At 37.0% G+C, this 27,485-nt stretch overlaps 1 protein-coding gene across 3 annotated transcripts in view; it reads right to left on the bottom strand.

The window, feature by feature from the left end:
- LOC150078876 (uncharacterized) overlaps positions 1–27,485 on the bottom strand; it is a 203,973-nt gene that overhangs the window by 61,035 nt on the left and 115,453 nt on the right. For 2 of the 3 annotated variants that reach the window (XM_090382404.1, XM_090382406.1), the window contains exons 9-12: positions 26,941–27,036; positions 21,255–21,371; positions 13,317–13,436; positions 6,852–6,956 (exon numbers count right to left, since the gene is read on the bottom strand). In XM_090382404.1, coding sequence (XP_090238530.1) covers positions 6,852–6,956; positions 13,317–13,436; positions 21,255–21,371; positions 26,941–27,036 — 438 coding nt within the window. The remainder of the gene's footprint in view (positions 1–6,851; positions 6,957–13,316; positions 13,437–21,254; positions 21,372–26,940; positions 27,037–27,485) is intronic. The other variant, XM_090382405.1, reaches the window with a different exon arrangement.

Here is a 27,485-nt window from a genome sequence, read left to right as displayed (position 1 = left end):
GTCGCCAGATTTTAGTCGCCTCACCATTTTCGGGGAACCAGCTACATTCTCAAGACATTTTTGAATTAGAAATGGCGATAGATTGCCTAAGGGTTGGTTTGTCAGTGAATGGAGAATCAGAAAACTCGGATGTTCAATTCGATGAGTATCCGTTTTCAGTCTCTTTGGATTGGTAGAGTCGATATCAGGTTGATGCAAATCCGTATTATTCAGATTTGCAGTCTTAATCGGGGGGAAGTTGTCATATTCCATGTTTTGCTCCTTTTGGCCCTGGGGGTTTGCTTTACCTCCCAGGTTTCCGGCCCCGCCACGGGGAGGCAGGAGCAGTGCCACTAGGTGACCAAGCGGCTGAGTTAATTGGTTAGTACTGTTAGAAATAGAAACAGAAAGGTGGCTTCCCTTTCTGGGCCTTTGCCTACTTCTTGTAGTGCAAAAGTGCTGCAGTAATTTATAAATAAAGAAAACGGTAGTTGGAACGAAATATAATTTGTTCAAAGGCTCTTTGGATATAACGCTTTTTGGAACGCACAAAAATCACTTGGTCACGGAACGCTTGGCACCCGGGGCCTATAGCAGAGAAGAAAAATGCATGGGATACATACAAATTAACACGTGACACAGAAGCCTATGATAGATACAAGTTGATCTGCAACCAAGTTACAAAGGAGGTTAGGCAGGCGAAGGCAGGTTACAAGAAATCTTTGGCAACGGATGCAAAGAAAAACAGCAAAGAGTTCTTTACTTATGGAAACTCTAGAAGGAAGGGGACGAATCAGATTGGTCCACTTGATATCGATGGTTCCACTGTTGATGATCCTGCTCAGGTAGCTAACAAACTAAATGAATATTTTGCATCTATATTCACATGCAGAGTTATTCAGGGAGGGGAGTGCCAGAGGTGTCAACTCTGGCAGTAAACTAGATAATCTTGTAATAACTGAGAGTAAAGTGGAGGAGAAATTGTTGAAGATAAACATAAGAAAAGCACCTGGGGTGAATGGAATCTATCCAGTTATATTAAAGGAGGCGGCAAAGGAAGTAAGCAAACCCTTAGCCATAATTATGAGAGCTTCCCTGGACTCAGGGGAGGTACCCATGGACCGGAGATGTGCAAAAGTGACTCCAATCCACAACGGAGGATCAAAGGGGGAGACAGGTAATTACAGACCTGTTAGTTTAACTTCTGTTCCAAGAAAATTAATGGAAGCACTGGTTAAAGAAGCATTGCAGGATTATCTAGAGAAGACTTCAGTTATAGCTCGTACACAGCATGGGTTTGTTAAGGGGAAGTCTTGTCTGACTAATCTGATTGGATAATATGATGTAGTCATAAAGGAACTGGATGCAAAGAATAACTTTGGATATCATATATTTGGATCTTAGAAAGGCTTTTGATACTGTTGCACATGGAAGACTGCTGCACAAATTGGAGCAGTGTGGCATTGTAGGCAAATTGCTGCTATGGATAAAGGGATGGTTGAGGGGGAGAAGACAGAGAGTGGTAATTAATGGACACTGCTCTTCGTGGACAAATGTTATTAGTGGAGTCCCTCAGGGTTCAGTGTTGGATCCATTGTTGTTTTCTGTATTTATAAATGATACTGATGATGGTATATCAGGCTTAATGTCCAAGTTTGCAGACGATACGGAGGTTGGCAGGGTAGTTAATGACACTATTGACAGTACACTGCTGCAACAGGATCTAGAAAAGTTGAGCAGATGGGCTGAGAGGTGGCAAATGAAGTTTAACATTGACAAATGTAAAGTACTGCATATGGGAAGCAGTAATCCCAGAGTAACGTATCAACTCTGTAGTACCACACTGACAGTGGTAGAGAGATGCTTGCACCTTCACAATGGTGGGACTGTTAGTAATCCTGCGTATAACCTCCATGCACAAGTACATGGTGAGTGACCACCTAGGTGTGAACCAACGTAAGCAGGGGTCAAGGTGTGGCACCACACCACATTGAGGAACGCCGCCCCTCTATGTTACCAGGCACTAGTAGGTGGTACATGACTCTCATCAATCGGTGCAATACCACCACTTTGCTTGATTCAACTACTGCTCATCTCAGATGCCCAAATTATTCGATGTATGATTTCTTTCGTTTCAAAGTGGTACTTGAGCATATGTCCGTTCTGATATTCCCTGTCAGAGACTTGGCAATTTGGAATCTCCTCTCTTTGATCTTCTCTGGCTTAAAATCTCTGTACCTCATTGTGTCAATTTCATCTGTTGTCTCTACTGTTCTCCCAACTCCACTAATCACTTGGAGCTCTTTGACTTCCTCTCTTTGCAACTTGACTTTCTCCAGTCCAACTTTCCTAACAATGAGGTAATTTTCCTTGGTGATTTTAATGTTCACAACTCCAGCTGGCTTCCGTTTTCTAGTCACACCAACCGAGCTGGTCGAGATGCTGAGGCTTTTGCAATTACTAATGACCTTGCACAGATTGTTCATTTACCTACAAGAATACCGGCCAATCCTAATCATACAGCCAATACGCTTGATCTTTTTCTCACAAACAACCCTTCTAAGTACACGGTCGCAGTGAGAGGTTCTTTAGGCACTTCAGATCACAACTTGGTGATTGTCTCTTCTCCAATGGAACCTTTATCTCATAACTATTCCCAACCTAGTATTGTTTGGCATTACAAAAATGCAAAATGAGATGATCTGCGAGACTTCTTTTCCTTAGTCGGATTACTGTTTCAAAACTTCTGATGTCAATGTTTGTTCAGATTGTGTCAGTGAAATTATTCTTGCAGGAATGGAATCCTTTATCCCACACTCCACTTTAAAATCTCGTCCTTTGTCTAAACCTTGGTTTTTCCAATAAATGTGCTAAGGCTGTTCAAGAGAAGAATGTTGCATATCGTAATTGGCTTGTTTCTAATTTTCCAGTTTCATTTTCTGCCTACACCAAAGCTCGCAACAATTGTAAAGCAGTTATTAATCAGTCCAAACTAGAGTTTGAACAGGCTAAGAGTAGAAAACTTGCCTCTTGCCCTAATGGTAGCCGAGCATTCTGGTCTCTTGCCAAAGCTATTGGCCACAACTTTTGCCCATCTCTGCTCCCACCTCTGTCCAAACCAGATGGTTCTGTTGTCACTTCAGCCAAGGATAAAGCTGACCTGCTAGCATCCATTTTTCTTCCAACTCATGTATTAATGATCTTGGTAAAACACCGCCCCCATTCCCAACATGCTCCATTCAATGCCTCCTGTGGTCTTCCATCAAAAGGATGTCAGAAGGATTTTGACTAATCTTGATGCTAAGAAAGCTTCAGGTCCCGATGCTATTTCTCCAATTGTTCTCAAAACCTGTGCTCCTGAACTTATTCCTATTCTTTGCCGCCTTTTTTCACTTTCCTATTCCAAAGGTGTTTTTCCTTCTGCTTGGAAATTTGCTCATATCCAGCCAGTTCCTAAAAAGGGTGACAAATCCCTCCCATCCAATTATCGTCCCATTGCAATTACTTCTACTCTTTCTAAAGTAATGGAGAAATCAATTAACCGCAAACTCTTAAACCACCTAGAAACCTTCCGTCTGATCAACGATTGCCAGTATGGATTCCGTCAATGTTGATCCACTGGTGATATTCTGGCCTATGTTACCCATTTATGGACTAATTCAATGGAAAAGTTCGGTGAAACACAAGTAGTTGCTCTTGACATCTCGAAGGCTTTCGATCGCGTTTGGCATAAAGGTCTTCTAAACAAGCTTCCATCTTATGGTTTACCAACTGTTTTTAGTAATTGGTTATCCAGTTTTCTCTCTGATCGCTCACTGAGGGTGATGGTAGATGGCTCTCTGTTTTCTAATTTCTCCACCAATGACGGTATCAGCCCAAGGTTCAGTTCTTTCCGCCACTCTTTTCCTCTTGTATAATAATGACCTTCTTCCATTGACTGGAAATCCTATCCATAGTTTTGCCAATGATAGCACATTGCATTCCACTTTCCATTTTGAGAAACCTCGTCCTGCTCAATCAGCTTCAACTTCTCGAAAATCTGCTACCAATTCCTTAAATGCCGATCTTCAGGTAATTCTCCAGTGGGGCAAAGACAACTTAGTTGATTTCAACCCTTCTAAAACTCAGCCTTGTCTTATATCTCGCAAAAAGGATTCTTCTGCTCTTATTCTTTTCTTTAGTGACACTCCGATTTCTAGGCTAAATGATATATCTCTTTTGGGGATTACCCCGACTTCTAATCTCTCTTGGCACAAGCACATTACAAATATTGCTTCCTCTGCATCTAAAAAACTTGGTTTTCTCTTTCGGCATTACTTTTTTTCCAAACAGCTGCTCACTCTGTATAAATCGCAAATCTGCCCTGCCATGGAATAATGTTCCCACATCTGGGGTGGTGCCCCCAAAACCTCTCTCAAGCTTTTTGATTCCATTCAGAAGAGGGCAGTTAGGTTAATTAATGATTCATCTCTAACAGAGTCTCTCCACTCGCTGTCTCATAGACGTACTGTTTCTGCTGCATGCCTCTTCTACAGATACTTCCATGGGCACTGTTCTTCTGAATTGGCATCTATAATTCCCGCTTTCTCTTTCAAAACAGTCCGAACACATGGCGCCACCAGCCAACATCCATTTACTGTCCAACTTCAAACCCAGAGAACCAACTTTTCGTCTTCCTCATTTATTTATTCAACTGCCCTTTTTTGGAACAACCTTCCTTCATACATATTTCCTGAAAAATTACAGTCTACAGAAGTTCAAGTCTTCAAATATCTTCTTTCGTCTTCTCAATCTCCAATCCATGCACAGTACTAAGTACTATAGGTTCTAATACCTCTCGTGTTTGGGGTTTACATAAAAAAAAAAAAAAAAGAATGAAAAGGACCTGGGGGCAAATTGTGCAGTCAGATATGAAGTTTTCTTAGCAGGATGGTCTGCAAGAGTAGCTCATAGTGTCTTGTTAATGATATACAGGAATTTTTCTAGCAGGGATAAGGAGGTGATTATACTCTTGTATAAGGCAATGGTCAGGCCACACTTTGAGTACTGTATACAGGTATGGAGGCCTCATTTTAGGAAGGATGTAGAGCTCCTGGAATGAATACAGAATAGGGCAACAAGATTACTGAATGGAACAAAGTGTTGCTCTTATGAAGAAAGGCTTAATTTTTGCAAATTACAGTGCTGAAAACTAGGCACCTGCGAGGTGATCTGATTGAGATGTATAAGGTCTTGAATGGTTTGAGAAAGCTCAATGCTGATGGTATTCTTCCTCTTGCCCAGATTAATTGCCTGAGGGGACATAAATTCAAATTGAGGAAAGGCAGTTGTAGAATAGATATGTAGAAATTTGCCTTTAGTCAGCGGATGGTTGATTGCTGAAACAAACTTCGATCTGTCGTAGAAGTTGACAGCTTAAATCAATTCAAGGCAGAAGTAGACAAACATTTGGAGCGAATGGATGGGTGAATTTGGTAAGGTTTTTTTTTTTGCTTATACAGCTGTTGTATAAGCAAATAAGCTTATATAGCTCATGCTGTATAAGTTTGCTTTCTTGCATCATATGCCTCTACTAATGCTAATATTTTCTCATTATGTGAATTTTTAGGATTTTTTTTTTTCTTTTTCTTTTGGACAAAACTTTTTTTATTTAATTAATTTATTTTTTTAAATAGAAAAATAGCGTGATATGACGTATCATACAGCCAAGCATTTCCTTTGAAGCAGATTCTGATATTATAGTCTCTGGATATTCTGGTCAATTTTTCTTCCAAGAAGGGACAAAATGAAACATGGCTGATGGGAGTTAACAGTTAGAGAGGATAGAGGATTCCAAAAGTTGATCATTTTTTGTATTGGTTTGTGCATTATAGGAATGGAATAGTTATTGTTAAAAGTTTGTTTTGCCAGTGCTAGTTCCATTTCCAATTCAGAAGGCTATATAGGCAAAGGCTTATTATTCATATCTAAAGACTACTATGGTGGCTGGATTTGTAATTTAATACTATGCTGATATCAGTTGGTTTTTGGTATAGAGTAGTATATAGATTTGATTGTTTGCCATACTGATGGAATCATCTAAAAATGATAATGAACGGGGGTTATTTTTATACGGGGGTTATTTTTATTTAAAATCAAAGATAAGCTGATATTTTCATCGTGGGAATTTAATGAATGATGAAAAGGTTACAGAGGACTATGGTTCCATATGACAAGCACATTACACACATATCTTCCCCAAAGTAGTTTGTACTTGAAAATGAAGTCCAAACTTTGGGAAGATATGTGAATAATGTGTTTGTCAAAATTTGAAGATGAAAATGAATTTTCTGATCAGAAATGAATGCTTCTAGTAGAAGGAAGGGAGGAGGTTGATCATGTTTTGTGTGTGTGTGTGTGTGTGTGTGTGTGTGTGTGTGTTTTGAGACATTTGGCCAGGCTTGTTTTGGCTTTGTGGGGAGGGTGGGGGTATTCCAGGGAAAAATCAAAGTTTCCAGCATGTTTTCTTGCACTGTGATGTGAATATATTCAGAGCAATTCAGATTCAGCAGCCTGCCCTAGGTAACCTATAAAACTTATGATGGATGAGCTGGTTGTCCTTCCTTATGAGCTGTAATGTTTGCAAATATGAAGGGGTGTCTAAAGTGAAATCCAATCCATAGTTTTGCAGAATACTGCATTCTGCCTTCCAGTTTGAGAAAAACACAGAATGTCAGAATGCATAAAAACCTTCAACTTCTCAAATATCTAAGCAATTCAATATTCCTTGTCAATCTGGCTGGACAGCTGAAGTTGACTGAATAAATTAAATTGGAAACTTTTATCTCAATGTAAAGTGTAAAAAATAAATAAATAAAAAATGAATAAAATACCTCATTTCTATCAGCTAGTAATGCTGGTCCTCCTCTTTGCACAAGAATATCAAATACTTCTGGACTTACACACTGTTGGAGAGCAACTTCAAGTACATTCTGACCCTATAGTGGAAATATTAAACTTGGGTACATAGATAATCCCATATTCTAATTAAAAAATAATAAAAATTATAATTAGCAGACTATTTGGAAATTAGGATAAGCTGTTTGAAGTTAATAAATTATAGCTATTAAAAAACATCAAAGTACTTGTTAAGGCAAATATCTCCAAGTTATATTCTGATAGCTGGACATGGTCTACAACATTTTTACTTGCATACACAATATTTTAAAAAAATTGATATAAAATTCCAGAAATAATATTCAACTGACTTGTGCTTTTTTTTTATACACAATAATACTGCTTAATAATATTAACAAAAATGAAGTAGATAGGATCTAAATACATATACAGATTTAATTTATCTGATGAATACTTTAATGCTATTCTCAAAAAAAAAAAAAAAAAATTCCTCTACCTACAATATTTTGGTAACAAATGGATGCTATTTTAACTTGTTTTTTCTTTCACTTCTTTTAATTCATTTGTTACTTACCTTATTCTTTTATAATATAAAAGAATAAGGTAAGTAACAAATTCACTATTCAAAATCAAATTTAATTTTGAATAATTGTAAGAAATTAATTAAATTTCTGTGTATTTTTTTATATGAAGTGAATTTTTTTTACCTTACTATCAATAAATACAGGCATCTCCCACTTAGTACTCTCAAATGGGGCCATTAAACAGAGTGTTTCATGCACTTGAGTGAAGAAATTGGTCCAAATTTCCATAATGCAAATAAACTTATTTACATTATGGAAATAATGTAAATAAGTTTAACTGATTGTCATAAGTAATACTTCTGGCTGATTTTAAGGCAGAATTTCTCTATATATACCAATATTAAGCTTATCAGAAACATTTAAGCCTTTAAACAAACTTGAAATATAAAAATTATTCAGTGAAACAAAATGCAAAGTTCAAGAAAATGCAAGAAACTTACCTAAAAATTATGGAACTTTATATACTGTATCTACATTATTTACAATAACAGCTTGTGATTGTGATACTGTTAATTTTCAGATTGCTCAAAACTACTATGATGCAAGAGTTTGAAGATGGACAAGAACTATACATGTGTATCATTCTCCCTAAACAAATTTAACATTATTTCCATTTCAATCATGTCTGAAGGTATAGACTGATTTAATTTTATTGCACTTAAAGGAGTTGCTACTTTCCAAGATTTTTTCCTTAGTCTTTATTTGATTCTGATGGTTAACTACACAAAATCAAAAGTTTTGCAAGAATTAGTCTGGTGCTCTCCCAAAACCCAGTCTTTTTAGAATGTCCAATTTAGTTTCTAATGACAAGTGTTTCCAATGGTTTGTCACCTTTGCATTAATAACACTTGCTGCTCAATTGATTGCTTTGAGGTAAGCATAAAAAAAAAAAAAAGATAAACTAAAATCAATCATGCAAATACAAAATGCTCATAAACAATACATAAACCAGAAGTGATGTAAAACAAAACTATACTGAAAACAGCAGAAAACACAGTCCTTGACAGAAATAAATGGATCTAAATACGAAGAAGAGAATAGATGAAATGCAGAACCAAAAAGTTTTCATACAGCAGTCAAAAAAAGTCCTAGATACAGCTTTATGTCATATTGAATAACAGCCTGATTTAACAGTCAACAATATGACATTTATAAAAAAGTAAAGGGACTATGCTGTGAAACATCACATCTCATCATCTAAACAGATGAAAATTACCAATTTTATATAAATGAATATGCAAGCTTTATGTGCTTAAGATACAGCTTTATGTTATATTGAATAACAGCCTGATTTAACAGTCAACAATATGACATTTATAAAAAAGTAAAGGGACTATGCTGTGAAACATCACATCTCATCATCTAAACAGATGAAAATTACCGATTTTATGTAAATGAATATGCATGTATACATATACACATTTTAAAATAAAATAAACTTTTATGATTCCTGTTTTAACTGACTTTTTCGATTAATCAACTAATGCTGGTCCTGATCATCTCAAATCAGAGTGCTTCTACTGTGTACAAATAAGATATATACTCAGTGATCACTGAAATATAACCACCACATCCATAATGGAGTAAGTCACATAACTTGCAGTATAAAAAAGCCAAAGGCTTTGCACAATAGAGCAGTGGTAATCTGACTTGCATAACCAGTGGTAATCTGGTTATGCAAGTCAAAGTAATAAAGTAGAAATTACGGGACATAATATATTATCACAGTGTTTCAAAAGGGCATGATTGTAGAAGCTCGTGCATTGGGTGCTGCCATATTGGAAACTGCACATCTCATCACTTGCTCATGGCCCACTGTGACTAAGGTGTACAAAGAATGGTGTCAAACAGGTCAAACACCTGCTGCTGACAGAACTGTAAAAGAATACACAAGGTGGAGCTTCATGGTGAGCAAAGGGTGTAGTGCATTGTGTGGGCTCAACAGCGAGTCAATGTGCCACAGCTGAGATCACAATACAATATGGGGAATGCACAAACAATATCCCAAATAATGATGTGCAGCACACTCAGATGTATACGGTTTCATAGCAGACAACTCACAAGACACTTCTCCTTGTTGCTGATCATGCCGATAGATAGAGCCCATCCATAAGTGCATTTTTGACACCACAGCATTTGCTGTGGTGTCAAAAAGCACTGATTGGACACTGGAGGATATTTCAAGAAACCATTGCTAACAATTTATATTACTTTGACATTTCTTAGTTCTCTTCTCAGCATTCTCCCCGTCTCTCATTAGTCATGTGCATTGACATTAAATTTATTCACTGGCATTTTCAGACATACTGCTTTTATTCATTATGATTATAATTCTCAGAATTACCAATTTAATTTATTTTCCCTTAGTGATCATAATATGTCGAGAGAAGGGAATGCTGATATAGGACAACTTTTCGGCCATGTAGTAAATTACATTCTTCAACGCTTATTATTTCTTTTTTTTTTTTTGTTCCTCAGTTTTTATTTTCATTTTACTCTCTCTGCTCTCTTTGCTCAGCAGTGTTTATTCTCCTAGCCTACTCTTTGCAATTGATTTTACTCTACATAACTGATTATTAAGTTAAACATGGATAGTTTTATTTCTAAAAAAAAAAAAAAAAATTGAATTTAAAAAGCAGTTTGCACCTTGTTTCTTTAGCAGGGTTTTTTTTTTTTTAATACCTACATTGAGTTTAGTCACTTTGATCTTATTCAGTTTTAAATAATGACATCCACATATTCTAATTCCACATGCACCATTCCTCTGTGTGTGTGTGTGTGTGTGTGTGTGTGTGTGTGTGTGTGTGTGTGTGTGTGTGTGTGTGTGTGTGTGTGTGTGCGCGCGTGTGTGTGTGTGTGCGTGTGTGTGTGCGTGCGCGCGTTGTACACACGTAGGAGTTAGCAAAATTTTATCATTGTACTGTATTTTTATTATTAAAGAATTAATATGTAATGAAATAAACTCCATTTAGTTTGTTAAATAATTCCCAGGTATTAACAAGAATATAGTAATGTAAGTGGTTCATACCTTTTCAGGCATGTTAAATTTTTTTTTTTCTTATTAACCAAACTTTTTCATTTTCTTTGATTAATAGAAATGAAAAGTATATAACTAATTGAAATGTTACCAATTAATTAAAAATTAACTAACTAATAATATATGTAAGTAATTCTTTTCACTTCACTGCGCATATCTCATTAATAATTACTACACTTTTTGTAATACTTATTTTCTCCTGGATTTTAATAAAAAACACATTTCATACAACTTCCTGATTAATAAATTAAACAAACAGCAACACATACTTCAGATCATATGTAGGCAACATTTTTGTAAAGTACTTTACTAACATAACAGGAGAAATCAACTGGGATTTGATAAAGCAAGCTATATTAAAAGTAACGCAAGTGACATTAGGAAGGAGGAGCTTTGGTCCAAGGAAACCATGGATCACGGAAGAAATACTAGAAATCATACAAAGATGTAACAAATATAGGAAAACACCCACAGAGGAAGGTCAGGAGAACTATAGATACACAAAGAACTTAATTACAACCAAATGTCGGGAAGCAAAACAAGACTGGATGAATAAAATAGCAAAAGACATTGATGAGGACTTGACAAGGGAAGAACAGACAAAGCATACAGAAAGATTAAGCCGTTACAATATAATTCCAAAACGAGGAACACGATGATTAAAGACAAACAAGGGAACCTACTGTTGGACCCAGAGGAAATTGGTGAGAGTTGGAAGGAATATCTAGAAGAACACTATTGTGGAGAAGAAACAATTGATGAGAATGACTATATTGAAACAGAAGACAAGGTGGAAGAGGACGCTAAAGGCCCAACAATTACAAGGAGTGAATTTGAGTTAGCATTAAGTCAATTAAGGAACAAGAAAGCAGCAGGACCAGACAATGTCCAGGTAGAGCAACTCAAGAATATGGGAGGGACATGAAAGATAGGCTTTATCAAGTGATACAAAAAATCTATGAAAGTGGTGAAATCCCAGATGACTTTAATAAAAGCAGAACAATCACTCTTCCAAAGAAAGGAAATGCTAATGACTGTGCCAATTATAGGACTATAACCCTACTGTCCCATGCATCCAAAATCATCTTGAATGTAGTGAAGAACTTGATCCTGACTCTACATCTTGAATGTAGAGTCAGGATCAAGAAAAGAATAGAAAAGGTCATCGATCAAGATCAGTTTGGCTTCAGAACTGGAGGTGGGACAAGGGAGGCGCTTCTAGCAATGAGAAAAATTCTTGAAAGGACTGAAATGAATAGGAGAACATACATTGCTTTTGTTGATATACAAAAAGCCTTTGATAATGTAAATTGGAAGTTGTTCAGAGTCATGAAAAACTTTGACTGGAGAGACAGAAGGCTTATCCTGCATCTGTACAAGACACAACGTACTGAAATAGATATTAATGGTACCATAAAGGAAGCAAGGATCAGGAGAGGTGTGAGGCAGGGTATCCCCATACCTTTTCAACATGTTCATCGAGGAATCCAAAACAAAAACGAAGCAGGAAGCAAAGGGTATCAAGATTAATGGACAACAGATTCACTGCATCAGATTTGCGGACGACATAGCATTATTAGCTGACTCAGAGCAGGAGCTGTGTAAGATGTTGGAAAGGCTATCATTACAGCTACAAGATTCACATCTAAAGATAAATGCACAAAAGACTAAAATACTTGTCGTCACCAAAAATGATGAACAACCTCAAATAAACATCAAAATGGGGAACAACAAAGTGGAACAAGTGAAACAGTTTTGTTATTTGGGGAATTTCATTACCCAGGACAACGGGTGCGTTACAGAGATCAGAAGAAGAATCACCCTTGCCAAGCAAGCTTTCAGTAACAAACAAAATATTCTAACCAGCAGACACATCGACAGGGAGACCAGGAAAAAGTTTGCTAAGTCATTCGTTTGGAGTGTGCTGCTGTATGGAAGTGAAACCTGGACATTATGCAAGCAAGATATCAAGAGACCGGAGGCAGTGGAGATGTGGATCTGGAGGAGGATGTTGAGGATTAGCTGGACCGAGCAACGATCCAATGAATCTGTCTTGAACAAGATGCAAGAAAAGTGGCAGCTACTCACGACGGCGGCAAAAAGACAATCTAAATTTTTAGGATACACCTTAAAACATAACAAATTTTTAGTGAATATCTCAGAAGGAAAAATATTGGGAAAGAAAGGAAGGGGACAACCAAGGAAAAAAATTTTGGAAAACCTAATGAGGAAAATGAACTTTAGAAGATATGAGGAAATGAAACATTCAGCAGTAGACAGAGATGTATAGCTGCAGCGACAAGGCAAAGCCTTTAGAGTTTGATGATGACTTTACTTACTTCCTCCCGAGGTTTTTAATTAGGCACCTGTGGGATGAGGTGGAATAAGCTCTTGAAGATACACTACCATCCAACTTATGACAACTGTAGGGAACAAATGTATCAACCTGGATAAGCATCCCTGTGGCTTGATTTTGACACCTTGTTGAATTCATGCCATGTTGAATTCATCCAGGCTGTTCTGCGGGCTACAAGAAGCTTTACCCACTATTAGGCAGGTGTACCTAACCAAGCAGCAACTCAGTGTGTGTGTATACAGATTGTCCAATCAGGAACCACAGAGAAAGATTACAAAATATATTCAATATGCGTACCACAACAAATTAAGAAACTTACAAATGTTACCCACTTGCAAAAAAGATTGCTTTTCAATCCTATGTTATTAGAACCACTAATTTAAGCATTCAGTTGTTTAGACTTCAAATCTGTTTTAAAAATTATCAATATATAACATCAGGAAAACTTTTTTTAAAATCCTACTTTGTACATTATTCTGTAGAGTAGCTCTTCTTGCTTTAGCTGATTTGAAGATAATAAACTTTCAATAACATTTACAGGGATGTCTGGCTTAAGGGCAGCAAAGAACACAGGCATATCATGCTGACAAAAAAAAAAAAAAATCTTATCAGACAGGTAATGATTCAATTTAGAAAGTGTAATACTGTATATGTATACAAAAAAGATCTAATATATCTTGTCATACTATAAATACAAAAAGTAACTGAATAATTACAAAGAATGATCAATGAAAAGTTAACTGCTATACAGTATTTTGTTGTTTACATAATTAGTAACAAATATCCAAGTAGCATTCAAAATGTTCTCACACTTTTATACACGTCTTCAAATGAGCAGGTATAATCACCAATGACACATGCATGTATTAGCTCATGTTCTCCATATTTGCGTGTTACCTACTGCAGAACATGCATTTTAACTCTTCAAACAGTTTGTAATTTAAGGGAACAGATATATGATAAAAAAATTCAACTGAGGCCTTGATGAATACAGAAGTTTTGTTTGTGAGTCACTGTTGAGCAGATTTTGCTTGGTGAGCAGGATCCTACTGAAATACCCAATGGCATCCATCAAATACAATATCATTCAGAGGCTTCACTAATTTTTTTTTGTGGAATGACTTGAACAGTTTCCCAAGGGCTGCGATCAATTCCATAAGGTGCCTAATTTTTTAACTTAATTTTTATCTTTCTTGATTTCTTTTCCCATCTACTATGCTCAATTTCATTTCACTAGATTTGAACCCTTAGCACTCTGGCTATTAAGGGGTGTTTTGAAGAATAAATCTACAATAAAGATGATAATGTCTCTCTCTCTCTCACAGCTACATTTTACCTAAAAAATTTAAATTAAGGGCTGGACACATCCTATTATGAAACTGTGGGACCCTGGAACAACACACCTCAGACATGCCTCAGTAACCCACTAATCTGATTAATCTAAAGGTCATTTCTTGAACAGGAAGAGTAAAGGAATAGTATCACCAGAGATTCACATGTACATCTAGCTGAATCCATGCAGCTGTCATAGCCATCAAAGAGAAACCAACATACAATTCAGCAGTCTCTAATATTTTTGTAAGACAAGACAGTGTATATATAAGATTTATTTATTTATTTATTTCGTATGATGTGATCACTACACGAAGGAACCAGTTTTTTCTTGCTTCCTTCATGTATCGTGGCCGGGATATCCAACCAACCAGTTGGTTCGGCACCATCGTGATATCCAGCCCGAGGCGGGAATCGAACCCGCGACCTTTAGGTTGCTAGGCAGGCACTTTACCTACCCGGCTAGCCCGGTCGGCTATATATAAGATGATTATTCTAAATGCAAATTATATACCAAAATAAAAATAAATCAAAAAGATTTTTGTTTTCACTACCCCTGAAGTGGGCATGCTGTTGCATACTGTGAACTATTTTCTTTAAAATTTAAATATCAAAACATCTATTAAAACTATGTCAGTATAAATTTTAATATATGCCCAAAAATCTTTGAATTTTGATCTGCATCGTTTAATTGGAAAAGTATATGCATAAAAAACCTGCTTTGGTGTACAAAATTTGTTACATGCCTGTGTGTGTGTGTGTAATTTTCCCACAGAGCTTTAGTTCCCATTTAAATTTCATTTGCACCATTATGCTGAAATTGAAGTGGCTATTTGAGAAATACCTCCTTTTGGATAACAAGAATGCTCTTTAAAAATATATTATTTGTTCTTATTATCCAATAAGTTGTTTTTAAGTATACCATTTTAAACTATTACTTGCTTTTCTTCTTCTTTTTTTTTTTTTTAAACAAAAATATTGCATACCTGCTCATGTGACTTTTTCTCTATGGCTACTACTGCAGGGTTAAAGAATATTTGAATTATTTTGATGCTGGACTTTTTTCTTAAGAATATGGAATATTTTTAATCTATTAAAAATTTGGTACTCAAATGTGGCATTCATTATGCTATATAATATGAATAACTTATTATTTGTACTTTAGTATATTCTGTAAACTGAAGTCAGGCATGATGATTAATTTGTATATTGCTCTTTAAAGATTATTATAATTATACTCAGTTAACATTTAAACAATGATCATCACAATGACAATGGTTTGAGGTCATATATTAGGCTGAGCAGCTGCTTTCCAATGACAGACAATTACCTCCTCACACCCAGTGTAAGAATTCATATATCATCATTATGGCTTAAATGACAATCACATAAATCATCCAGATACTTTCTCAATCTATCTGAAGAATATTTTATATAGAATGAAGCTGAATAAACATGGTTTGAAAGTTGGGAAAGCAGCCATATTAGCTACAGCAAGATAAATGAGGCATTTATGTATTAAATGAACAATTAACACTGAACTTCATTCAGAGTAGCAAAATTTCACAAGTAGAGACACTTCAACAATGCAGTTGAAGTAGCCATTAAAAATATTTTGCATAGTAACAAAATTAAACCACACATAAGCATATGAAATATACAGTAATAATTTTAATACAAAAAGTACTACATCAATTCCGATCACAAGTATATGAAAAATACTTCAGTTTGTTGAACATATTTTACACATAAAGAGCCATGTTTTTCTCAGTATAACTTGCTATAGTTACTTTACAGATCCCAATTTCAAACCTCAGTTAATTGGAAACCAATTATTCTATATAAAATATTGTAGAAGAAATGATTTTCAGATAGATAAAGGTTTTGTAAGATGACCAAGCCAACTAAACAATGAACCGGCCTTCCACATATATCCAACAATCATACAATTGTCAATTGCTCATTTCAGAATATTGTTACTTCACTGTGAAAATGTGGCAGCTTGCCATTGTAATGAAACACTGCCTTTGGCTTTTCCTCTAGCAGTTAAGGTATCAGTCACAACTGCTTAATAATAATAGTAATAGCCATAGAATGCAAGGATCCAGGCTTTTGCTGCACTGGCCAAAAAAAGAGTGTAGCTAAGAAAATACAAATTATATGCTTCTTTCCTCATATAGGTAACTATCCAGTTGCCTGCTGAATTTATTCAAACTGTCAGGCTCAACTACCTGTGAAGCCAACCAGTTCCAGCAATCAATGACTTGCTGGCTAAAAGAAAACATCCTACAACCAATCTAATCTAAGCTTCTTCTCCTGTAATTTGAATTTATTCTCCTGAGTTCTGGAATTCTCTAGAACAGTGAAAACTCTGCCTTCATTAATTTTACTAACCCCTCTCAAAGCCTTATAAACCTTAATCAGGTCACCTCGGAGGTGCCTGGTTGCCAAGTTCTGTAGCCCACATATTTGGAGTCTTTCCTCATATGGTCGTCCTTTTGCTGATCTCACCAAGTGAGTAGCCCATCTTTGGATCCTTTCAAGAAGCAAAATGTTTTTTTTTTCAGATGAAGTCTCCATAGTTGAACACAGTATTCCAAATGTGGAATACAGTGTGCTAATACTGAATATTCATTCAGAAAAAGTGATCTGTTTCCTTAGTTTAGTCATAACAGAACAAAATGTTAATTTTAAAACTATGTTCAATGTTAGTATGGAGATTTTTTACTTCCCTGTATAAAAATATTATGCTTGTTTCCTCTTTCTACTAAGATGAAATAATGCCCTCACCAAGAAGACAAATTTTTGGCAAATAACCATCATTATCAGAAAACAAGTACAAACATATTCAACTACTGCCTGTTGCAATAGTAACAGGCTATCCTGAGGTGATTATGACACTGGACTGCCAGCCTGATGGATCCGTGTTCGTGTCCCACTTTGGTGGAAGCTGTTCCATCACGCTGGGAGACCAGTATAATAATAGCAATAAATTAGAATAATGATAAATTCTAATTTATTATTCTAACTAAATAAAAGTAATAATAAATAACATAAAATAAGAAAAAAAATTCACAAAAGTTGCTCCAGCGGAACTACTTTCCCCAAGGTCAAAGTGACGAAGAAGCTGGATTGTGGTGCCATCTGGTGACACTCCCAAGTACTACCATTACCACTGGACATAAGCCAAAGCTAAACAGGTCCACCTCCATGGATGATGTTGAAGAGAAATAATAATAATCATACTGCATCGAGTGTGGAGCAGGATAAAGTCACTTGCATTCACGACTTAAACGGAGCGGGCTGGTTCGAAAAGTCGGAGACAGAGGAAGACAGAGGAGCAAGTGCCACTGTCCCCTGTATGGCTACAAGAAAAGGGCAAGACCATCCAGCCCCACCAACTGGATGTGCTTCTTGCACAACTGCGCTAGTAACCACGTAGGAAGAAAGAAAACGGCAATGCATTGGAGCATCGGAATGAATGTTGTTGTTTGGTTTTTAGGAGCATTAGCAACTAAGGCCATATTGCTCCGGGGATATGCGGTGGTTATTCCCTGACCTTTCCGCATCCTCCGTATTTGGTGGTGACAGGCTCGAACCCCGGTCTAATCAAGAAGCGTGTGCTACGCACTGCTGCTCCTTCATACTATTTCATAGTATTTATAATACATCATACTATAAATACTATGAAATAGCCAAGCTAGAGACCGATATGACAATGTGCAGGTCGAAACTGTATACTGAGTGGTTGGAATGATTGCTGGATATTCGGGTCGCTGAACAATAAATAGTGGACCAAAGAAGGACAGTAACTATATAAGTATAACTACATACGTAGTGTAACGGTATCATTTAGATTTTATCTCATATTGTGGCTACCTTCTATGGGGTAAACTATGGTGTATTTACATCGATAATATACAGGGTGATTCACTACCTGTGCGACAAACTTGCAGGGGATGTAGGGGGCACAAAGACGAATCGGAATCACATAGCATCGCAAGGTCCGAAATGGCTTCGTCATGTGGGAGGTCGCGTGAACAAAGAAGCAAAGAAAAAGAACAGAAACAGCAACTCGTTAGTGTAACAGAAATCATTTTAATGACAAGTTTTACATTGGCAAAAAGCCATGCTACAGACGGTGTTCGAAAGTTCAACCAGAAGCAGTCACACAGGCTTCACAGCACCGCTGCATGGAATCCCTAACGTTCTGGAAGATTCCTGGCGTGTCTCGAATCTCCCCGGCAGCTACAGAGATGCGAGCGATGAGGTCTTCAACTGAATCAACGGGGGTCTCGTACACCAATGTCTTCATTTGACCCCAGCAGAAGACGTCCAGGCATGATAGGTCCGGCGATCTAGCAGGCCAATGAACCCCGGTCTAATCAAGAAGCGTGTGCTACGCACTGCTGCTCCTTCATACTATTTCATAGTATTTATAATACATCATACTATCCAATGCCACCACGACCTATCCAATGCTGTCCAAATGTTTAGGTGTTGGCGGACGTCATTGGTGTAATGTGGGGGAGCCCCATCATGCTGGAACCGCGTATGGAGCCGCGTATGGGTTGACGTATGCCAACACCTAAACGTATGAAATGTTTAGGTGTTGGCGGACGTCATTGGTGTAATGTGGGGGAGCCCCATCACGCTGGAACCACATTGAGCAGCGCAACGACTGAGGAACATGTGCTTCTTCAATAAGTTCGGGCAGGACTTGCTGTAGAAAGATCAAGTATGCCCTACCATCCAGACGAGGGGGCAGAAGGTACGGTCCAATGAGGTGGTCTTCAACAATGCCGGCCCAAACATTGACAGAGAAACGGCATTGAGTTGCACGTGTTTGCGTACCATGGGGGTTCTCCAAAGCCCACAAATGGGCATTATGTTGATTGAAGGTTCCCTCTGTTGTGAAACTTGCCTCATCCGTGAACAATACGGACGCAGCAAATGCGCTGTCTGCTGCACTCTGTTTAAGAAACCAAGTAGCAAAAGTCCTCTGGAGTGGATAATCCGCAGGCTCCAATGACTGGACGCGTTGCAGATGGTATGAACTCATTTGGCTTGTTGACAGTATCCTCCATACAGTGGATTGGGAAATACCCAATCGTTGGCCTATCGCTCGAGTACTCTTACTCGGATTGCCTTCTGCAAGACATAGGACATTCTCCTCATTGTCTGGCGTCCTCATCGTTCGCTCTCGATTCATGGTACCTCTCGTGAAACAACAAGTATCACGTAACCTTCTGTGCACACGTGCAAAAATCGTATAATTAGGAGCATGCCTGTGCGGGAAACCTTCCTGGTACAAGCGCAGAGTGTTTTTTTTTTTTTTTTTAGGTAGTTGTTGGCGCATAGGCTTCTGTGGCCAAAATACACCTCCCAAGGTTTTTGCAGTACTTTGATCCAAGCCCGAGGCGGGAATCGAACCCGCAACCTTTGGGTTGCCAGGTAGGCACTTTACCCACCCGGCTAGCCCGGTCGGCACAAGCGCAGAGCAGCACGCCCATTACAGTCCGCAGCTCCATACGCGAGGTGCATGTTGGCCAGTTCAACGTTTCAATACTCGTCCATCCTACTGCCTCAGGAACCGGTTCACAAATGCTGACTTCCAGGGGGATCACTGTTCACGCGACCTCCCGTTCAACGTCCTCTACCACATGACGAAGGCATTTCAGACCCTGCAATGCTATGTGATTCCGATTCGTCTTTGTGCCTCCTACACCTCCTGCAAGTTTGTCGCACTGGTAGCGAATCACTCTGTATAGTTAATTTCAACCCATAATGTATTATGCCTTGAGCATTTAATCTTAAAAATATTATCATTATCTTCACCAATTGGCATCTCTCATATTGTGGAATTAACTTCGCAACCGTGATGGCATGTCTGCATTACCATACCAGGGTACCTGCCCTCCCACTGACGAGCGAGTCAACAAGTTCCGAAAAACATCTGGGTGGTGAGCCCAATGAGAATAAATAACAGCAGTCTCCTCTTCTAGAGAAGCGTTATTTATTTTAAGTAGTGCAATACCTGGTATCTCATTGTGAAGGTAGCCACAATATGAGATAAAATCTAAAAGATGCCATTACGCTACGTATGTAGTTATACTTATGGGTAAACTATGGTGTATTTACACCGATATTATATAACTACATTATAATGTAATGAACTTAATAAATGTTATTTATAATGCAATGAAATATTTTCCAAAATATCATACACTGCAATTTTAAATATAAAATTAACTATAATTATAATTGCTGAGTTATTTTTTACATGGTTTTTGATAAAACCATTAACATTGTCATATCAAGATTTTCATGGTGGAGTGAAGGGGGGGGCATCTCAGTGAATATCTTGATATCATCAACATAGCCAGTCAGGTTAAGCTACTAACAAAAGAACGGTATATATATATATATAAATAAATCAGTCATAATAACTAGCTGCCCTCATAAAAAACACACACACAGACACAACATTCCAATTAATGTAGACTTATAAGTAATTCCTTCTGGAATCTTACTATTTTAGTTATACTGGGTGAGTTACTGGACAGAAAACTGAACAGGTTACTTTCTAAGAAATAAAATTCTGTTAGTATTTGTAATAAATAGTATAGGTTTATTTGTATCAAAGCTATTGATGTGAAAATAACATATTTATGCTCACTTTTTCCCAAAGCAAACTTTTGTATCCTGATTAAAAAAAAAAAAAAGGGTTGAAAGAATGTTTGTGATATGTATTTATCCATTGTTGAAGAATGGGTTTGTTCAGTCCTACTTGGGAAAAATTCTTGCAGCAGTTTACATAGTAACCCATTCTATGATTTTAATAAAACAATATTTTCATTAAAATTATGAACTGAAAATGTTGATTTTCAGTTGATGTTAACAAACTGAGTATGTTTCAGTACGTTAACAAATTGAATGCAAAAAAATTTAAATAAAAATAAAAAATAAGAAAAGAAAAAGTAGATTTGCACAACTTCAAAAATAATGTATAAAATTTTTGCATTTATGACATTTATAGAATAAAACATTATTTAAGAATTATACATACTCCTTCTTCATCTTTCATGATAGTATAGATTCGACAACCATGCTTAATAAAAAGGTCAATCATTACAGCATTTCTCTGCTGTAATACGAAATATAAAATTGGAGCACCATTTTCACTCTAAAAAGAATAAACAGAATTATACAATTTATCTTTACATAAATAATAAACCGCGTATGGTATCACCAAATTAGTTCAGCTATAAATGAAAGACAAATTTTGGCCAAATTTATCATTTCCATTATTATTCTTATATACTAATACATACACATATTCCTTAGCATCTACAGTCATTTAGCTCTACTTGAATTCTACTTCACTAGTTCCTATTGAACACTTAATATAGTTAACTATTTCGCACCTATAAGGAGTGTTCAAAAATTTCAAAACTTGGATATAAATAGGATAATTACAAACATTTCATTATATAAATAACACACCTACATTTCTGTACACAATATATGCAAAAAAGAATTTGTGTTGTTGTTGTTATTATTTGGTTTTTAGGAGCATTAGCAATTAAGGCCATATTGCTCCGGGGATATAGTAGTAGTAGTGGCATGTGATGCAAGAAAGCATGTGTATGAGCTTATGCAGCAATAGCAAAACAAAAAAAAAAAAAAAAATCACACCAATCCCTCCAAATGCCTGTCCAGTTCCTCCTTAAATTTATTCAACTTATCAACTTCCACAACGACAGATGGAAGTTTGTTCCAGCAATTAACCACCTGCTGGCTAAAGGCAAATTTCCGCACAGCTATTCTACATCTGTCTTTTCTTAATTTGAATTTATGCCCTCTTAGGTTCGTAATCTGAACAAGTGGAAGGATCCCATCAGAATTCAGCGTGCTCAACCCATTCAAGGCCTTATACACCTCAATCAGATCACTGCGCAGGTGTCTAGTCTCCAGCCACTGCAATTTGCAGAACTTAAGCCTCTCTTGGTAAGAGGATCCCTTCATTCCCCTCACCAATCTTGTTGCCCTTCTCTGTTCACGCTCAAGTAAATCTACGTCCTTCCTAAAATGAGGCCTCCAGACCTGTACACAGTACTCAAGGTGTGGCTTGACCTGGCCATTGCCTTATACAGAGGGATAATCACCTCCTTTTCCCTGCTAGCAAAATTCCTATATGGAATTTTGCTAGGGTGGTCATTCCCGGACCTTTCCGCATCCTCCATATTTGGTGGTCAAGGGCTCGAACCCCGGCCTAATCAAGAAGCGTGTTGCTGCTCCTGCCCACCTGGCTATGGAGGTGCCTATGTCTGGAAGGGAAAAATCCAAAGAAAATTCATAAACAAATGATGAATTGCTGTTGTAGAAAAACTAATGAGTGTAATTAATGTATAAATATTTCAGAGATTGGTACTGACAAAATGATGCAAGGAAGCAAAGTTATGCAGCATCAGCCTCCCACCACCATTGCCTCCCAAAAAATCTTAGTTTAAGACAGTAAAAGGTCACAGGTGACCTAAAAATAATTCCACAACAAAAAATATATAAACAAAAGCAGTAAATATCAATAAATATACAACTAGGTAAAACATGCATACATATATAATGTAAAAATCGAAACTATATATACAGTAGAGTTTTTAAAAAATTCTGAAATATTGTCATGGTCAGATAAAATCTGAATGGGTGTATAAGGTTCAGTCAGATAGTTAAAAGTGCTAAAACATAAATGTTGGGCACAAATAAAATCTGTATGTTCAATAAGAACTTGTCTAATGGTTAAAATGACACAATACTCACACATAGGCAGGTCATCAGCTTCATAAGGAAAGAATGCATCCCATGACTGGGTCCTATGGAAAATTGAACTAAAACAACTTCCTCTTTGTGATTCCTGCACAAATTACACTTTCATGGTTTGATTATATTATAGGCTTTATCTCATGTAATTTTATTTATAGTCTGTCCATTCCATGAGTCTTGACATTGGGAGTGTATCTTATTGCATATCATTCACTGGCAGTCTGTACAGGGGACTGACAGGCTAAGAATGTTTGTGGGAACTGCTAATTTGGCTGTGGTATCACCTATATAGCATTTCCCCTAAACCCAATGTGGTTAAGGACCCAGCAAACGTGGATAACAAGTTCACATTCATAAAGAGTGTATCTTCTGCTGAACCTGACTGAGGCAGAACTGGATGAGTAGTGCATCTCATCACTGATACAGCCGGCAACACACTTAACGAGCCTGTATATATAGGTACTGGTGAAAGCTTGTGTTATCCAAGGCCAACTCTATAGTGTGCAGCTCTTCGGCATATATCTACACTCATGAGGAACCTGCTCATACAATGTCATCTGAAAATACCACAGCAGATTGAAAAATTCTGACTTTGAGCCATCAGTATAAACAGAAAAGAAATGCAGGTAGACAGAAGATGGAGAATCAGATTTCACCACGTTCTTAAGGAAGGAGTCAAATGCTGGGACTTGAGCATGCCAGGGTGGAATAGGTTGCCTTGGTGATATGATAAGATTATATACCGTGATATTACCAACAACAACTTTTAAATGGGAAGCATTCAAGGAATTAATCTTGGAAGCTACTAGGCTTTTCATAGCAACTAAGAAATACCAATCAAGGTTTGGGCCTAAACGGATGACAGATAAACTAATGAGACTCGTGGCAGAAAAGAAAAATTATCAGGCAACACAGAAGCCTATGATAGTTAAAAGCTAGTCTGTAATCAAGTCACAAACGTTAGGCAAGAGAAAAGCAGATTATGAGAAATCTTTGGCAAAGGATGCAAAGACTTCTTTAATTATGTAAACTCTGAATCAGATTGGCCCACTTGATATTGACGGTTCAACTGTTGATGAACCTGCTCAGGTAGCTGACAAACGGAAAGCGTATTTTGCATCTAAATTCACGTACAAGTAATTCTGTGGGGAAGTGGAAGCCAGAAGTTTATCAAACTCTAACAGAGAGCTAAATGATTTTGTAATAACTGAGAGCAAAGTGGAGGAAAAATTGGGAATGGAGTTAACTGGACGATCTATCCAATTATATTAAAGGAAGCAGCAAAGGAAGTAAGCAAACACTTAAGCCATAATTATGATAGCATTCTTGGATTCAGGGCAGGTGCCCACTGACTGGAGATGTCCACACATATCCCCAATTCATAACGTGTACCAAAGGGTAACACGAGTATAATTACAGACCTGTTGGTTTAACTTCTGTTCTGGGGAAAATAATGGAGTCACTAGATAAAGAAGCATTGCAGGATAATCTAGACAAGACTGGAGTTATAGTTAAGACACAGCATATGTTTGTTAAGGGGGAAGGAAGTCTTGTCTGACTAATTTGATTGGATACTACGATGTATTCACAAAGGAACTGGATGCAAAAAAATAATCTTCATATCATAACTTGAATTTCAGGAAAGCTTTTGATACTGTTGCACATGGAAGACTGCTGTATAAATTGGAGCAGTATGGCTTTAAGGGCAAGCTGCTGCTATGGATAAAGGGATGGCTGAATGGGAGAAGACAGAGTGGTAATCAATGGACACTGCTCTTTGCGGAGTCCCCCCAAGGTTCGGTGGTTGGCCCATTGTTGTTCTTTTATACTTATTAATGATATTGATGAATGTATATCAGGCTTAATGTCCAAGTTTGCAGACGATACAAAGGTTGGCAAGGTTGTTAATGACAGTATGCTACTGCAACAGGATCTAGAAAAGTTAGGCAGATGGGCTGAGAAGCGAAAAACTGAAGATTAACATTGACAAATGCAAAGTACTGCATGTGGGAAGCAGTAAGCCCAGAGTAACGTACCAACTGTGCAGTACTACACTCAGGTAGTGGAGAATGAAAAAGACCTGGGGATAATTGTGCTGTCTTATATGAAGTTTTCTGAGCAGTGCAGAGAAGCTCGTGGGATCTTTTTTTTTTTTGGGTCGATGATAACAGCTTCATCTGGGGAGATTTGATGGTGCTCCTCCCAAAAATGTTATGCCACAGCAGACTTCCCATAATCCGCGGTCTTTAACGCATTCATATGCGTTATAGACCACATTTCCTATATAGTATATATAGGAAACCCATGTGTCGAGGCCAATATACACATTACAATACGGCACAAACCAACCATCATAAGAATAGTGTTATTCGGGCATTGTTGGATAGGGCTGGGTCCCATTGCAGCACCCCCAAGGATAGAAAAGAAGAAATTAAATGTGTCACAGCGGATCTCAGAAAATGCGGCTACCCCCCAGAAGGTCATAGATAAATATATCTGAGGAGCGGAGCATGGACAAAGAGAACTGTTTACACCAGTTGCCACCGCACATATTCCCTACTATCCAGGCCTAACTGAGCGTATAGCTCGGGTATTGCGTGATTCCCAGACACGCTGTGTGCAGCTTCCAGGGCGGAGGTTGCACACAGTTGTGTCACAGGTCAAGGACCCCATACCAAGGGAATTTACAAGTGGGGTCGTGTATGAGATCAGGTGCCCGGATTGTTGGGAATGTTATGTTGGTGAAACGAAATGCAGGTTCAAAGATCGTCTGGGGGAGCATATGAACGCATTAAAGACGGCAGATTATGGGAAGTGTGCTGTGGCAGAACATTTTTGGGAGGAGCACCATCAAATCTCCCCAGACGAAGCTGTTATCGTCGACCGGGCACATAGATTTTGGGACCACAAATGGCTCGAGAGCTTGCAGATTTTTTCCTCTGAGAGCAATACCATTAATAGAGACAGGGAAATCCGCATTCATCCCCTCTTTGAGGCAGTGGTTCTTGGACGGGATAAGCAGTTCCGCTTGGCACGCTCCCGAGCCATTTCTGGTTCCGGTGCACATGAGGAGAATGCTGCTCATGCTCCTGTAGAACCACGTGCTGAGAACTGTGAGCCTGCTGATATTTAAGGATGTGCTGTACGATAAACCTCACTGTTCCAAAAGGAGGCAGATGCCTCTGATATGGTGTTTTAGCGCTTTTATCATCCTGTGTTTTATCTACATTGTTTTACTGTAAATAATTCTTTGCAGTTTAAAATTTCATATTTTATTGTACAGACAGTTACCTTTTTATCAGTTTTATCCGGTGGAATTTTATCATTCTATTTATTTCATTTATCTACATCATTATTTTAATATAACATAACACTATAATTTTTAATAACGGTTGGTGTATGATTGTGCAATTATTATGAATATGAATATTCCCAACCTCAGAGGCCTATTTGAAGATCTAACTGATTAAATCAGACATTAAAATTGGCCTTGAAACTGTACAAATTAATTTTATACAGTTTCAACTTCTTTTACCAATATGTGGTAAGAGAAAATAAAAAATAATAGTTATTTATTTTTTATTATTTTAAACTTTCAACTCATCTTTGTATATTTTTCTTGCTATCCCTTACGTTTTTTTAGGTCCAATATTCCATTATTTCATAATCTTTAATTACATATATATTTTATCTTAATAATCATTTAACTACGCAGGTTTATGTTTTATATTATAAATTATATAATCTGAAAAACACTCATAAAATTCCACATTATACAAGTAATTAAACTTATAAAAAAAAAGAAAACAGTGCTTTCAGGTTCAATAAAGGACAATGCAATCTGATGGTTAAATAAAAATTGATTTTATGAATCACCAAAATTAAGAATTATAATTAAATACATAATAAAACTTATTATAGGTTAAAATTACCATATTTTTCAGTTCTAGCTGTATTCTATTTCTTGATGTTTCAAGTAATGTCTGCACCCCCTTAATATTCCAAGCTAATACATGATGTACTAGCTTCTAAATCAAGAAAAATTATAAAGATTTAGTTTGGTTCATGATACTAGTAGTAAATATGATATAATGAACATAGGAAAATAACATAGACACAAAGGGAAATAACTTAAAAACATTTTAATCAGTAACTATTACTTAGAGTATATATATCAGCAAGTTTCATGAGAATTGGGGATTCTATTGAATCACATAACTATGTTATATAACTTTTATTGATTACTCTTAAAAATATAATTTTTCTGTATAGAAACAAATGTAAATGCAGCTCATATGGATGCAGCTGATTCAATTCTAATTTATCAATATTATAAACTATACTCTAGAGCAGTGGTTCCCAAACTTTGTTCTCTGGGCCACACTTTCGGAATGAAATTGCTCATGCCACACCGAATTTTTTATTGACTGAAAGCGCTCACCACTCTCCTTATATATGATTTTAATATATTCATGAA

The sequence above is a fragment of the Mastigoproctus giganteus genome, chromosome 10, assembly GCF_048544385.1.
Source record: "Mastigoproctus giganteus isolate SK-2022 chromosome 10, ASM4854438v1, whole genome shotgun sequence".
Lineage (NCBI taxonomy): Eukaryota > Metazoa > Arthropoda > Arachnida > Uropygi > Thelyphonidae > Mastigoproctus > Mastigoproctus giganteus.
The sequence above is the reverse complement of the archived record's forward strand: the minus strand, read 5'-3'. Positions and strand labels throughout refer to the sequence as shown.